A 16,449-nucleotide genomic window follows, 5' to 3' on the forward strand; every position below is an offset into this window, starting at 1 on the left:
CTTTTCCTAAAATCTATCTTTTATAATTTTTCATATTATTTTATTTACCAAACAAACTTGTCATGCTTCTAATAAATTTCGTGCATTAACCTACTTAACATATTAACAATAATTTATAAGATAAAAACCTTAACTAAATATTATTGTTGCGCCGCGCTTTTGATCAGGTAGGTTACTTGGGCTCCAAGCTTATTAAGTTCCACCAAAGAACTTAAGCTTGTTGTCTTCAAGTTTCTTTTAGGGAACATTTCTGTTAGGGAACGTTCCTGTTAAGGAACTTAGTTCTTGTTAGAGAACTCTTCTTCTGATTTGTTTAACTCTTCAATAAAGATCTCGTCATGTCTTCTTAGTTCCAGTTACTTCTTCCATCACCAAAATCAACTTCACCTAAACTAATCACACACTTGAAAACCTTTATTAGTTGAGTTTGCTTTAGTTTAAGTTCCTCATCATCAAAACCTTTATGCTTCAACAAGTAGCCATTAGGAACTCACATACAATTCACCCCCCCTCTTGTAGCGTTCGTCTCAACTAACAGTTTGGTTTAATAAGGGCCTACAATGGTTCCAAGTTGTAGGTTGACTTCGTTTTACTTTAGTTTGACTTTACTTTCATTTGGTTGACTTTTAAAGTTGAATTGTTTTGAATGTTTTTTAAGATAGTCTTCCGTTGTGTGTATTTGACAGTTGTCTTAGCCGTTTTCACGGTGGTGGTAATGTCTTAGATTTTCCTATTTTGATCTTTTAAAAGAGCAAAATAGGTACTTTGAAGGAAAAAAATTTCTAGGGTGTTACAACTACTATCAGAGTTTTGGGCTAATTGGCTCTCTTCCCATTTCATCAATCCAATTGAATATTCATTATTTCATTTTCCTTTTTCCCATTTTACAAATTGAATGAGGCGGCTATTGACCTTTGCATCCTTTTTCAAGGTACAAACATTTTCCTTAATTAAATCTCTCCTAGGTTGCTAAAGTGTAAGGTTCACAACCATCATGAACACAAGCTAAAACATCTTTGTAATCTCTAGAGATGGTAAAAGAATCATAGACTTTGCCATCACTACTCTTCTTGTATTCGAACAGCAAAGACGAGTGGTTATACGCTGTGAGCTTCACAAACCCATAATCATAGTCTTGGTATATACTCCACACTGTCTTTAATGTACTAAATTTCGACAAATGACTTCCTCCTCCTCCGGCTACAACATGGATTGTTCCGTTTACAACTCCTGAATAGTGAGATTTCTCGTTGTTCACACATTGGTTCTGCATGAACCCATCATTGTTCTAATCAGTAAACAAAAATAACTACATACAATAAATCAGATGACATTATAAAGGCCAGTTTTAGGTGGTAATACTTTGCGAAGTAACAAAATTATGGATACCTGATAAATAGGGCAAACCCTTTCATAGTTATGGACATGTCCCCAGAATGCCATATCAACTTTGTACTTCTGCCATAACTTTTGAAGGTCACTTCTACCCATTGGCTCTTCGAAGGATCCCTCCAGGCCGTACCATGAGTTCGAAGAGTACCCTAGGGGTCTATGGCCCGCAAATATAAGCCAAGGTTGTTTGTGCCTATTTGCTGATGCTAGGCATTCTTCCAGGAATTTGTATTGTTCAGTGCCTTCCCTCCAATCATGTTCTGTATCTGCTATGCAGAAATGGAACATTCCGTAATCTGCTGAGTACCTGTATATATGTATATGCATAGTTGGTGAGTAAGTGTTCTTTTACAAGAGATTACAGGAAACAAACAAACACCAGGCCACCATGAAATTGCGCCGTCTGTACTTACCAAAACTTAGCTCTATTTTTAGCAGGAACATAAAACTCTGTTTCTGCAGGAACACCGCATTCACCTCCTGAGTCATCAGTTTGGTAAAATGATCCTGAATCTGGTGAATCGCGCTCATGATTACCACTGATGAAAAAAGCTATTTGTTAGTATACTAATATGCTATAGATATTTCTAAAACTTTACAGAACACTAATAATATTATTACTAAAAAGCAGATAGCAAATCTGCTTTTAAGAGTAGGTTAAACCTTGCCACCATAAAGGGTACAACTGATGCTATTGGCTCTACTTGTGCAGTGTATTGATCCCACTGAGAGATGTATCCGTTGGCATATGGCATATCCCCTATTAAAAAGACGGCATCAATGTTGTCAATATCATTAACTAGCTGGTCTGTGGTGTTTAATGATCCTGGTTGGTAATCTGCATACTCATTTGATCCATCTCGTTCAGCCTAAAAGAAGCAAAAATTGATTTCAGGCATTGCACTCTGCAAATCTATTTGTTGCTTATAGTATTGTTCTGACGGGTAGATTCAAAACATTTAACCAACTTTTTATACATTGTATACATGTAATACCTTCCCCATGTCACCAAAAATAACAACACGTTGCAAGGAGCTTTGTCCGGGATATGGAGATGACTTGAACTGATACTTCTTGCTCCATACATATGTACCATTAGTTAAGAGATGACCCAACCTATATGTATACCTGGAAAACATAAAATCAATGACATATTTAAGGATTAAAGTTGTTATAATGATCATATAATTAATCATTAATCGTGATAGTAGTGTATACTAAACCAATGTTTGCATACTTGATGTTGGGCCACAGATCTTTCAAGAAGCTAGTGTGAATGAATCCAGGATCACGCCAACCAACAGTTCTTGCAGGTGCAGCTACATGATAGCCAAAGACACTTCTTATACACTTATTTCGTGAAATTTAACAATATTGATTAAGCATGCACTTCATGAAAGAGATTTTGAAATGTTTGCACTTTCTAGGTAAATGAATACAAAGATATACTGAATTATAAGTGATTAAGTGAAGAAGAACCATACCACACATTTGGTTACGAGTAAATGTCAGAGTTCCTGCTGGTGATCGCGTAGTGTGAGCACCAGGCATACCCCACTCAACAAAAGGAATTGCTTCATCTATGTCATAGCCGCTTGTCCATGTTACTGTCATCTGCATGATTACAGAAATGATAGTTAAATCTTCCACTCTAGTAATGGTTTAGTACATTATTTCGTACCAAAAACTATAGGAAAATGAATTTTACAGAACATTAGCTTTCAAAAATTTTAAGATTCTGCTAATTCATGTTAAAGTCTCTCTGATAAAATTAATGAAATCACAAAATACAAATACTATTTTATACATCAGCACTTATTGAGTTATTGTCACACGACACACTTACTATATTACAATATCTGAATAATAGTCATTTTTTTTTTTAAGAATAGTACACTGACCCGATTGATTGTTTAAGTAAATGATGATACGAATATAACACGAATGTAACATTGAAGTATAAACATACCACATCCCAAGTTTCTCCGAGAGCAAGTCGTGGATAGACAGGGGCTTTAGGATTTGCAAATGAGATGGTGTTCGATACTGCAACTAGCTTCGGCTACAACATTGAACACATAACATCAATATAAACACATAGTAGCAATAATGTAACTATATCATATTATCATTTAAAATTGAGAAACTTACACTAGACAATCCACCAGAAAATAACGCAAAGGAAAAATCAGTTCGTTGATTGATCAATAGAAACTTCAAAGTGGTTGTTCCAGAATTTGTATAATCTGAATTCGAGTGATTTGCATACTGGTACTGAAATTCAATAATAACAAAAAGATTAAGTTATAATCTAAACTTGATAATGTTTAATGAACTAAAATTTCATTTGATATATTTTATTTACCTTAATGGGTGCAGTGCAAATAAAAGGTTTTAGAACTCTTGAGTTACCAACTTCCTCACAATTTGCTGATGCACTGCTCATGTTTAAAAATAAAAATAATCATTAAATCAAAAAGATGAGAATGCTTTTGACATTTCAATACATGTTAATTAAAACTTCTCAAATTCAATAAAATAATTGATCTCAAAGAGTATGTAGTTTATATGTTTCATGTTACAACAATTATAAATTTAAAACAAATTTTTGTAAAATACATAAATACTCTGTAGTATATTTCCTCCGTTATAAATAAAAAACATAATTTCTTTCTAGATCCGTAATAGAATACGTCTTATAATGACTTTTAATCACCAAAATCTCTTTACCCCATTATAGTTTCTCTAATTTATTTCCACTTTTTTTTTTTTTTTTTTTTTTTTTTTTGACGGGAACTTATGTTTAGTTCAACTTATTTAATTTTATATTTGCTTTCAAATTAAATAACATGGTCCAAACAAGATTATATGTTAGGTGTTCCCTCAATAGTCCAAAATTTAACTATCTAAGCTCTGAAAATAATAAACTTAAGTACAAAAATTACAAATCATCAAGTTTGAACTTAATTTAGTGAGAAAAGTTTGCATAATATTAAAACGGTTTTATGTAAACAAAAACAAGTAATATTATAAAGCATTGTTAAAGGGAAGAAAGAATTATAGTATACTTGAACTTAGCCGGGGAAAAAACTCCAATCCAATCATCTGAAGACGGATTGGGTGATCGGAGCTTCACAGTTACCCATTCAATATCCTCATTCTGCAACCAATTGGAAACACTTAATTATTATACGACGCATTAATAATATTTAAGTATCAATAATTATTCAATATCAATTATACTCGGTTTAATTAAATTTGAAGTTGTATTTATAAATAAAAGTTTTTACCAAATAAGGAGTATTGCATCAAAGTTTGCACCAAAAATTAATATAAAAAATCTATACATTAGTTCAAGTATCCAACAATTATGTACAAAAAATTACAGTACTTGGTTTGTTATCCTTCGATTCCGGTAGAAATGGCCCCACCAATATTGTAATAACCCCTTTCTTTTTTTTAATAATAACTCTCTCATTTAATTATGAATATACTCCCTCCAATTACTCTTATCAAATCTCTTTTGTGAAAAAAAAAATACTGTAATAAATAAAATCTCTATTTTTTTTTGGAAAATGTTATACATAGCCCTAAGGGCTACATATAAGCATTTAATTTACTCTTGAAAATTGTTTAAATTTAGAAAATCATGACAAAAACACACTAATTACACCGATTTGCGCGTGTTTTTTTCATGGATTCCTAACTTTATACATTTTCCAAGAGTAAATTCAATGCTTATATATAGCCCTAAAGGCTATGTATAGCATTACCCTTTTTTTTAATAAGATACCATATAAAATCATTAATCTACTTATCAAGTTATCACCTTAAATTTTATGCAAAAGTGAGTATAACTAGAATTTTAGGATGGATGAAGTATAATATAATCTGATGAAAGTGATCGCGCCTTATTATTTTGTTTAGGACGTAAGAGTATTACATTCTGCACATAAAGATCAGTGCAAAGAATATAAGGACTTACATATATAATGGATTATTAGCTGAAAATTTGAAAAGCATGAATATAGAGAAGATTGATGTATGATACCTTCAAACCTAGCAAAGAAGGAGAAACTTTGATGGAAGCTTTCTTATGAAGAGCTAGAGTTGTACTTAGAATATCAATCTTGGATAATGGTTGCACACCATGATGAGCATGGTTTTTAGCCAAAGATTTTGAAAAATAAGAAGAAAATAATATGGTTGTGACAATTAGTAGAGCTTTCCCTAGTGAATAGCTCTTCTCCATGATTATTGATAATAATAGAGTGATTAATTGGCTGTGTTCAAGCTCTTGTTATTAGCTTTATTTATACACACGTCCTTCATTTTGTATTAGATATTTAATAAGTACTATCTCTTGTTAATAAATAAATTTAATTGTATGCTTTTATGTGCATGTGAATCTTATAGATTTGTCGTACATTTAAATAATCATTATGTCTATGTCTAGTGGCAGAGCCACTACGTGTCGTAATAAATTTATAAAGTTTGTAAATGGAAAATTTGCAAATTGCAGTCATTTAAAGTTCGTATTTTGTAAATTGCAGCCATTTAAATTTTTTTTTTTGCAAATTGCAGTCCAAAAGTTCGTTTAAATTGTAAATTGCAGCCTGATTCAGTTTTTTCATCGGTTTACATGAGAAAAAATTTCAGTTAAGGTTTTAGGGGTCATTTTAGCCCTTAGGGACCCGAATTGAGCTCGGAATTAGCAAAAAAATAACGTAAGTGTCTCATATTTACAGTTTTCCACAAATCGATACATTTTTGTTACACAAAACGAGATACTTGCGTTATTTTTTTGCTAATTCCGAGCTCAATTCGGATCCCGAAGGTCTAAAATGGCCCCTAAAACCTTAATCAAAGATTTTTCAACTTGTAAACCGATGAAAAAGTTAAATCGGGCTGCAATTTACAATTTATATGAACTTTTGGGCTGCAATTTGCAATTTTATTTTTAAATGGCTGCAATTTGCAAAATACGAAATTTAAATGGCTGCAATTTGCAAATTTTCCTTTGTAAATATTTATTTAAATAGAATACAAAGAGAGTATTATACGAAATAGTATTTTAACTTATTACCAGCTTAGTGGTTGGATCATTGCCTTATTTACCACATTACCTTATTTATCAAAAGGTTATGGGTTCTAATCCCTTACTCAACATTTATTAATCTTGATCTACCATTATTAAAATCCGGATTCCGCCACTGTCTACAATTGACAATTGTTTTTTTTTCTTTGTTTTTTTTTATTTTTTTTTATGGTAAGGACTAAGGAGAATGATCATGATCTGACCTCTACCCTCATAATTTTTTTGGTTCTATACTTAGAGGTCAGACACTTGAAATTGCGGGAGAAATACTATAAGAGATCTGCATCTTCCTCAAGTAATGCTATTAGAAAGATTCAACTTTATGACCTCAAGGTTATAAGGCAAATCCCTAATCAATTACATGTTTACAACTAGCAAGCTTGATGAGAGCAAATGATAAGTTATATATGGGTCATCCATTATACGGTTATTAATTTATTACGGTGTAACTGTGTAAGTGTCTAAATTGTATATATCTCTATCTATAGTTATATATGAAAAGGCGTACCTTTCAAAGGAATGGTGCCACATGGCGCGCCATATAAGCTTGTCATTTCATTTAATTAAACTATGTTTTGGGCGAGAATTGAACCTGTAACTTCCAAAATATACAAAGGTCATACATTTACCATCTCATTCAACTTTGATTAATGTCTTAAATTTTACATAATTAACATTATATATTCCTTTAACATATTAAGTAAATTAGAGGTTATATTTTTTATTTATATATCACAAGATTAGAAAATAAATACATATGAGTATATATATATATATATATATATATATATATAAAACACCCGAACCACACACTAACTATACAAACAACAGAACATATATAGTTATCAAATTAAAGAACTAAAAACTAGAACCTCAGACATCGCCTGGGCCACACACTAGTTTTTTTATATTAAAAGACAGTATTTGGATGTACTTATAGTGTTAACTATACTAGCTCTATATAAAACTTGCTTCCATATTAAAATATTGGAGTACTAATTTCAGATTAGTTAAGCTAAAATTATAAAACTTTTTTTTGGTGAAATAAGTTAAAATTATCTCAATTTAGCAAAAATGAGCACTTTGACCACTTATAAAATAACAAAGTAACTCACATAACACTTATTGATTTTCCTCTGTAACACTGACCGAGTAATCCATATAATTTAACACTGATAAAGTAGCCATTATAACACTGATAACGAAGTAACCCTGTAACATTGAACGAGTAATCCCTGCTATAACACTAATAATGAAGTATCTCCCATGATAGCTTGCCACACCAACTACACATAAGAATTTGTGAGCAACATCAATTAAAAAAAATTAAAAATATTTGATCAGTAGCCTCAAAAACTAAATGCATAGATGAATTAGTAAAAAGTAAGTCTTAATTAATTAAAATTAAAGAATTTAAAAATTAAGTAAATAATTTAAATTTATTACAGAATATATAAAAAAAATTTACACTGTTAATAAAAATGGAAAGGGTTACAAGTTCTTTATTTTTTTTTTTGTATCAATGAATAAAAAAATTAAGTAGGTGCATGTTCCTTTATTTTGTAATATTGGAACTTCAGTTTGAAAATATACACCTACACTAGCTTGAAATTAATTACACTTTTGTCTAAAATTTTAAATTTATCATAATGAGACACTTCCAAAAAAAAAATAGAGGAAGTACATTGTTTGCACAATGTTTACTTTTTATAAATTAATTTTTTTTAATAATTTTCAACTAAAATTAAAGATATTAATTATCAAAGAGTTTGATGAACCTCGTCGAATATACAAACTTCAGTGTAGTATTTTTTATTTTATTTTTTTTAAAATGAAAATAACTACCTTTAGAAAAGACACATGTAAAAAACCTATTATAAAAATAATAAAAAGCACATGAAATGTGCAAACAATCTGAAAATGATATTAAAAAGGGAATGTAATATGCAAACAATCGGAAAAAGTTAAAAGGGAATGAATTGAAAAAGGAAAAGATATAAACTTTACAAAGATGAAAACTTCTTTCCACCTACCTTATTCAACCCTTTAAGGTAGAATAACTTGTAAGAACGTGAGGTCCATACTCGCACCATTGACGTTTTATTATATATAGTAACCCTACTTTTAACATAGTAATCTTAATTTTATTATATTAACTTTAATTAAAACTTGTGCGGCCTAATTTTAAAATTATTGTGAACCTAACATGTTATATTATGTTAAACATAGTGACCTTTAATTTAACATAGTAACCTTTAATATTCATATTGTTTAGTATATTAAAAATTTCGACTATTTCATCAAATGCCACTGAGCAATTTAAAAATTCACCAAATGCCATCGGACTTTTCAGAATTCACCAAATGTCACCCAATTTTTAAAAAATTCACCCGGTGTCATTAATGACCAACAACCGTTGACTCCGTTAGTAATTAGGGGTTAATCATGACACGTGTCATGATATAATTGGACCATTTATCTTAATTCATAAAATTAAAAAAAAAAGTTAAAAAAAATACAAAAAAAAAACCCCAAAATTTTCCCAGCCACCTCCACCACCGCCAAACCCTAGCCCCTCCCCTCATCTCGCCGGAAAACGACCGGTCACCACCTTAACCACCAATAATCGGTCGGTCGACCCTTTAGCTCCCCACCTGACCCTCCGCCGACCCCAAAACCTTCCTCACAAACTGCCCCGACCCCATAAAACCGCAAACATGAGCATCGCCCACCCCAAAAACCACCCACGCAGCCGCCCCGACCCTAAAAACCACCAGTAAAAAGCCCCTCCTCCCTTCTCCCACCGTCGAAACGACCGATTTCGAGGGTGGGGAAAGGGATGAGGGGCTTTTTACCGGTGGTATTTTGGGGTCGGGGCGGATGTGTGGGTGGTTTTTGGGGTCGGGACGAGCTGCGTGGGTGGTTTAGGGGGTCGGGGTGGGTCAGGTGGGGAGCTTAAGGGTCGACCGGCCGATTGTTGGTGGTTAAAGTGGTGGCCGACCGTTTTCCGACGAGATGAGGGGAGGGGCTAGGGTTTGGCGGTGGCTGGGAAAATTTTGGGGTTTTTTTTTTTAATTTTTTGTTTTTTTTTAATTTTTTGTTTTTTTTTATTTTAATAAATTAAGATAAATGGTCCAATTATATCATGACACGTGTCATGATTAACCCCTAATTACTAACGAAGTTAACGGTCGTTGGTCATTAATGGCACCTGGTGAATTTTTTTAAAACTAGGTGGCATTTGGTGAATTCTGAAAAGTCCGATGGCATTTGGTGAATTTTTAAATTGCTCAGTGGCATTTGGTGAAATAGCCGTAAAAATTTCATCAAAAAAATGAACTTCTTTAGACCTTTATAATAACATAATAATTTTTACTTCCTCTGTTTTTATATAGTTGCAATAGTTTGACTTTTACACTATTCATGTGTTTCACTTTGACTAGCTTTGACGATTTATACATAAGTAAAAATATAGTCATTTAGGATCTTGTTAGATTCGTCTCGATTTGTACAATTTTAATATCTAAAACTTATAATTTTCACATAGTGATAATAAAAAATATTGACGATTCAAAACACGCATCAGCAAGCGTGAAAAGAGAAAGTATTGCAACTACAGGAAAAAAAATAAAAAAATAAAAAAACAGAGAAAGTATTTTTTAATATAAAAACCTTTATTTTAGCATAGTGATCTTTTTTTTATTAATAAAGACAACCATAGTGTCTATATTACTTTTGGTCCACAATAAATTAATGTGAACCACTTGATTTATTTAAGAGTTTTTATTGACTTTTGATATTGATGCAATCACTAGTCTCCACGTACTAACTCTCATGATGGATGGCACCACCGTCTAGCCAACCACATATAAGACTTTGTGTATTTCCATAAGTAAGTTGGAAATTGAAATGGCATTATTGATCTTAAACATATTTTTATATGGTGCTATTATTTATCAATTATAATAAATGATTTTTGTTTTTTATTGTAAAAATAAAAATTCCCAATAAAAGGACAAATATTTGGGTGAAAATTTAATGATGAAGAGTTTGCATATTTACTTCTATAAAGATACCAGTAATTTGTTTTAACCTAGAGTAAAAAAATAAAAATAAAGTTGTTTGAGGGGAAGAAACAAACATTAATCATCAATTTTGATGACATGTGTTTAAAAAAAAAGTATTTTCAAGACTTTTAAGGACCTTCTTCTTCTACATTATTTGTCACCCTTAAAATAAAATTAGCTTTAGCAAAAAGTGTGATACACATTATTTGTGACTGTAACACCTCAACCTCCTTCCTAGACTTTGACTAAACAGTAAAAACCACACTAGATTGTGAACAACATTTAGTTCTTGTTAGCTGTTATATATGTTTAGTTGCTCATTAATCTTATATTTAGGGCATGTTTTAATTTACTGAACTGAATTGAATATTTATAAGAGAATGAAAAATAGAAACTAAAGTGATTGGAGTCGAAGTGAAATAAAAATAAGCTGAGCAGAACATGTACGTGCTTACTATTCAATTTCACACTGTTGGTTAAGAATGATTAAATAGAACTTATTATTAGTTATTACACATACATTCCTTCCATATATGATCGTCACAGACTCACATTGCTACAAGTTCTAAATCACCCTGTTTATAAGTTGTAACGCCCAAATTTCGCCTGTTCTTGGCTCATGTCTTACAAGATTTATGCGCACTCGTGAGTAAACCTAAGCTACTTTACAACTACCTAACCAAGAATATTTAAATTCAATCTTTTAAAAAAAAAAATTATATATATATATATATTTAACACTAGATGAAGCCCGTGCGATGCACGGTTTGTTTGATTTTTTTTTAAAAATATTTTTTTTTTTTTTTTTGTATTTATGAGCCTAAAATTTGTTATATATTTAGATAAAACTAGCATAGTACCCGTGCGATGTACGGATTATAAATCAAATTAATAAACCCGTAGGAAAAATAAAAATAAAAACAAAGGTAATTCATTTACTATTAAAGGACTTGTACTAATGGTCAATAAAAAAAAAATTAAAGGAACGATATTTGAATAGTATTTTATGTTATTTGAATTTCTTTTAATTTTTTATAATGTTATTTTATTAATTGAAAAATAATTGAATAATACTCCACATAGCTATATAAGAAATGGACTAATTTATTTATATCTCCCGTTGAGAAAAAACTAAAATTTTCTTATCATACCATCCGCATCAGTAGCTACAATCAATCTAATATATACATGTTTTATTTACCCGTCGCACTCATTAAATCTATAGACACAATAATAACCTTATATTTGACCTACCAGAACATATATTTTCCTAAGTTAAGCATTGTGCCAAAAACTATATATTATATAATAGTCATATATATAACCAACAACTGATTAAATATAGTATACGACACAAATACTTCGTATATAGGTATGGATACTGATAAATTTATATAAATAAAATATACGAAGTATATATTACTAAGATTTATCCCTACCTTAATTATAAAAAGGTTAACAAAACTCTTATAATAGTGCATGGACATTTATATATCTAAAAATGTTCTTTTTACATATTTTTTCCCCCATTTAATTTTAAATGCCTTAAAATTGTCTCTTGAATTCGCTAAATTGATTTAAAAGGTTATGTTTATTTCAATATTTAAAGCCATTTACTATTTTCATTTCCTTTTGTTTTAATTTTTCTATTTAGAATTTATTAGACTATTAGCCATTTACTAAAGTTTTGGACATTGCATAGCTACACAACATCCAACACATTAAATGATTACATGCAAATAATTTTAATAAAACTACGCATTCGATATAAGTTATTAAACAATTTAACTATATATACATTTTGATAGGTTTATATCTTTCATATTAACAAAAATTTACAAATGTTATTATCATATTTTGAAAAAAAAAATAGACTTTGGAGTTTTGTATAAGATAGATAAAGGATAAGTTAATTCCCGTCATATATGCATTGAGTTTTGGGTGTTCTATCCGGTTCACCCTTTCCAGATTTGAGGATCAGTTCTAGGTTATTAGGTTCCACTTCCCTTCCGATTGTTGTTGCAGGGGAGCACACAGGTCCTCCCTACCAAGTGTAGTCTCAATCACCACTACACCAACAACCAATTGGTGTAGTGGTGATTGAGACTACACTTGGTATGGAGGATACATGTTATAAAATATTATATTATATACGTATACTTTTTTATATTATAAAAAATATTATATTATATACACATACTATTATAGTTAAAAGTATTATTATATATGAAACAACATAAATTATTGCACATGATTGTTGTATATCTAGTATAGTACATGAGCAATGCACGATTTTTAAATCAAAATGTTAGTTTTTCTAAAAAAAATTCATAAGTAATTGCATTGTTAATACGAATATTACAATTTAAAACATGAGTAATAGATATAATACATTTTATATCTATCCCTTTTCCGTCAAATGTCTAATTCAATTTAACTTTTATTCCTCTTGTTTAGATTGGTTATTGGTTCAGAGGTTTTGTTTTTTTTTTTTTTTTGTTTTTTTTGTTTTTTTTTTTTTTTTTTGTTTTTGTTTTTTGTTTTTTTTTTTTTTGTTATGCAAGAAAAACAAAAGGTCATTGTAAAAGACATTGTATAGAAAATGAAAGGCCGATTAAAATTAAATTTATGTTCAGGATTATGTATTTTTTCCAAGACAACATTTCGGCTCAGCATTCAGTATTTGTCAAGGAGTACAAAAAACGATAAAGATAATTTTTACACTATTTTGTATCTTTATCAAAAACTTTTGTATCAAAAACTTTTACATTATTTTGGGTAACTTTTATCAATAAAGCATAAATAACTTTCATTCATTACAGGGTAGCTTTTATAATAGGTGTACAATATTTTATTGTACATCTGATTTTTTTTTAAAATGTTTGTATTGATTTCATAATTGACTTCAAACTAAATATTATTGATTTTATTTAATTTTCATAAAAAAAAAACAATATTAGTCTTTCAAAATACGAAATATTTGTTTCCTTAATTATGCCACTTTAATCATATTGGTTCAAATTAGTTATTATTCTTTAAGTTAACTATAAATAAAGATTGGAAAGATTTTATGGATTATTTGTAGTATTGGAAAGTATATATTTAGTATAAAAAATTAAATCAATATTTATGTTAGGAAATAATGAAAATCTTATTCATGTATAGAAACTTGCTTTTATTGTTTGAAGTTTAACAAAAATAACTATGCTTAAATATGTAAACAGTAATTATATAGATATATTTTATACATAAGATAAGCCAATGAGAGAGTGACATTTGTCATCCTCACATTGAGGCACTTGTATTTTAGTATAATATATAGATTCCTAACATTAAAAGATAATATATAATATTTAATTAATTTAAACTTAAAAATCTCATTCGTCAATTTTGCTTACATGGCATTTGAATTATTTAATTCTAAAAAGAAATTAATAATCTCTTATTTAATTGGCTACTATTAAGATTTATAATCCTACATGGCGCGTTGAGAAAATTAGATCCTACGTGGCTCTCTAAAAACTCGGGAAAAAACTCCCCTTTATATATATATATATATATATATATATATATATATATATATATATATATATATATATATATATATATATATATATATTAGATTTGTATTAATCTTATATAGAAATATAAAACGTGTGGTATCATTTTGTATATATATATTTTTTTATTTTATTTTTTTTTTGAAGAAAATCATTTTGTATATTATTATTTTTTTGAAAAAAGTCTTAAAGGACGTTAAATTTCATTAATAACAGCCATACGACATCTACAATTGACAATTAACGATAATGAAAACGAATTTAACAAAATCAAATAAGAATTAATCGGGGAAGGGCTAAGAATCCAAATACATAAATATAACAATTCGGCACATTCTCGGTTGGTTGTCTCATACAACTTTTTGAGTGGATCCGCCGCCGCTTCGCAATTTTGTGAGAAACTAAATTCTTGTGTTGATTCCGTAACCCGAATCCGAGCCATAATCAATAGTAGCCCCGTACAACCAGAGACCAAATTAAGCGCAAATAAAACCTTGTCTTTCGAAGGAGTGCGAAAAACCTTGTCTTTCGAAGGAGATCGAAAAAACCTTGTCTTTCAAAGGAGATAAACCCTTTCTTTCGAGGGAGACATTATTGTAACCTAAGAAACAAAAAACTTAAAAGAAAATAAAGATTGGGGCTTTCCACCGGTAAAATCCGATGGAAGCCCCTTCAAAATTGACGATGGAGGCTAAAGTTTAGAAGAAAGTAGAGAGAGGAGGCTAGGGTTTTTTTTAATTCTTAGTTACCTTTTTTTCCAACAAATATCATTTTTTGTAGTAATGCTTTTCACTACCCTTTACTATTTTTACGGGTTCATTACCTATTTTTAGAGATGGATAAATATTTCCACAAAAATAAAAATTGCGAGTTATTGATATGGTCATGAATGAACTCATGATATCAACATACTTCTTTTGTTTCTTGATAATTGATATAATCAAATTTGACACATATATTAATGCACTAATTTGACCTAATATATATAATTAAACACTAGTATAAAAAATTAATATTATAAAACTTTATATCAATAACAATTCAACAATATACTTTATAATATATATCATATAACTATTCCCTCAAAAAAATATATCATATCGTATAACTAATATATAAGCTAAACTTTTAGCCAGTTCATGAGGCAGCGACACTTGGCATTCTAACTTTTCGTCAAGTGTCGCGCCACGTTGGATAGATTTAAATACACTTCATAAGATAAAAAAAAACTTTTGTATACATCCGATTTACACTAATATTAGTGTACATCGAGCAGTATATATAAGGGTAACTTTTAGCTAATTTTAGGGTAACTTTTTGCCTGTTTTTGGGTAATTTAAACATAATACAATTTTTATATAAATAGACAACAAGAAAAGTTTTATAAAGGTAATTTAATTACATTCAATCATTAATAATTGATTTTTAGTCATTTAAAATGTAATTCTTTACTAATAAGTGTAGATAATTTTTATTTAAATTGGGTTACTTTTATGCATATTAGGGTAACTTTTATTCATTTCAGAGGTAATAAAGTGTACATTCATTATAAAAAGTTTTACTAATAAAGTGTACATTCATTATAAAAAGTTTTACTAATAAAGTGTACATTCATTATAAAAAGTTTTATAAAGCTATCTTTATAATGAATGTATAATAATTATTGTACACCCGATTTTTTTTAAAGTTGTTAGTTTAGAATTCTATTTTGAATCAAATTTGGATAGAATTTTAGGATAAAATTGTTAATTTAGAGTTTTATTTTCAATAAAATAAAATTTGATTGTCGCGCCACGTTGTATAGATTTAAATCGACTTCATAAACAACCCGGGCCCGGGGCACAAAACTAGTATATATAAAAGCTCAATCATCTATCTATACTTAGTATTTAAAACACAAACCATAATTTTTTTTATATGACACATGACATCACAAGTCACTCAATACTTCATATAACACATGTCACCTCCCTTAATATATTATATTCAAGTAAGAAAATAAAATGTTCCATTTCCACTATAATAAAATAAAGTTCAATTAATTAGTACTCATTACATAAACATATGAATTATAATAAAATAATCTTTTCATCTCCTAGACTTTAAATATAATTTAAACTGATATATCTTTTCATATTTCACAATCTTCATGTATATATATCTAAATAAATTTCTTCATCTTTTTTCACAGTTTTACCATCCACGGTCTTTTTTTTTTTTTTTTTTTTTTAAGTTTTAGAAATAAAGCAATTATTTCATATAATTAACCCAGGTAACAACCCGTGCATTGAACGGGTCAAAAAGCTAGTTTTGAAACAAAAAACGTACATTT

General features: G+C 29.4%; 1 protein-coding gene across 1 annotated transcript; it reads right to left on the reverse strand.

The window, feature by feature from the left end:
- Positions 1-808: 808 nt before the first annotated feature.
- On the reverse strand, positions 809-5,710 carry LOC110724305 (probable inactive purple acid phosphatase 27). Its single transcript, XM_021903727.1, has 12 exons — positions 5,444-5,710; positions 4,461-4,552; positions 3,758-3,830; positions 3,544-3,666; positions 3,362-3,454; positions 2,877-3,006; positions 2,630-2,711; positions 2,388-2,520; positions 2,056-2,261; positions 1,806-1,931; positions 1,390-1,699; positions 809-1,267 (listed from the first exon to the last, which is right to left on the reverse strand). The coding sequence occupies exons 1-12, from the start codon at positions 5,642-5,644 to the stop codon at positions 962-964; spliced, it is 1,875 nt and encodes a 624-aa protein (XP_021759419.1). The 5' UTR covers positions 5,645-5,710; the 3' UTR covers positions 809-961.
- Between the last annotated feature and the right edge of the window lie 10,739 nt (positions 5,711-16,449).

This window comes from Chenopodium quinoa, unplaced genomic scaffold (assembly GCF_001683475.1).
Source record: "Chenopodium quinoa cultivar QQ74 unplaced genomic scaffold, ASM168347v1, whole genome shotgun sequence".
Taxonomy (NCBI): Eukaryota; Viridiplantae; Streptophyta; class Magnoliopsida; order Caryophyllales; family Amaranthaceae; genus Chenopodium; species Chenopodium quinoa.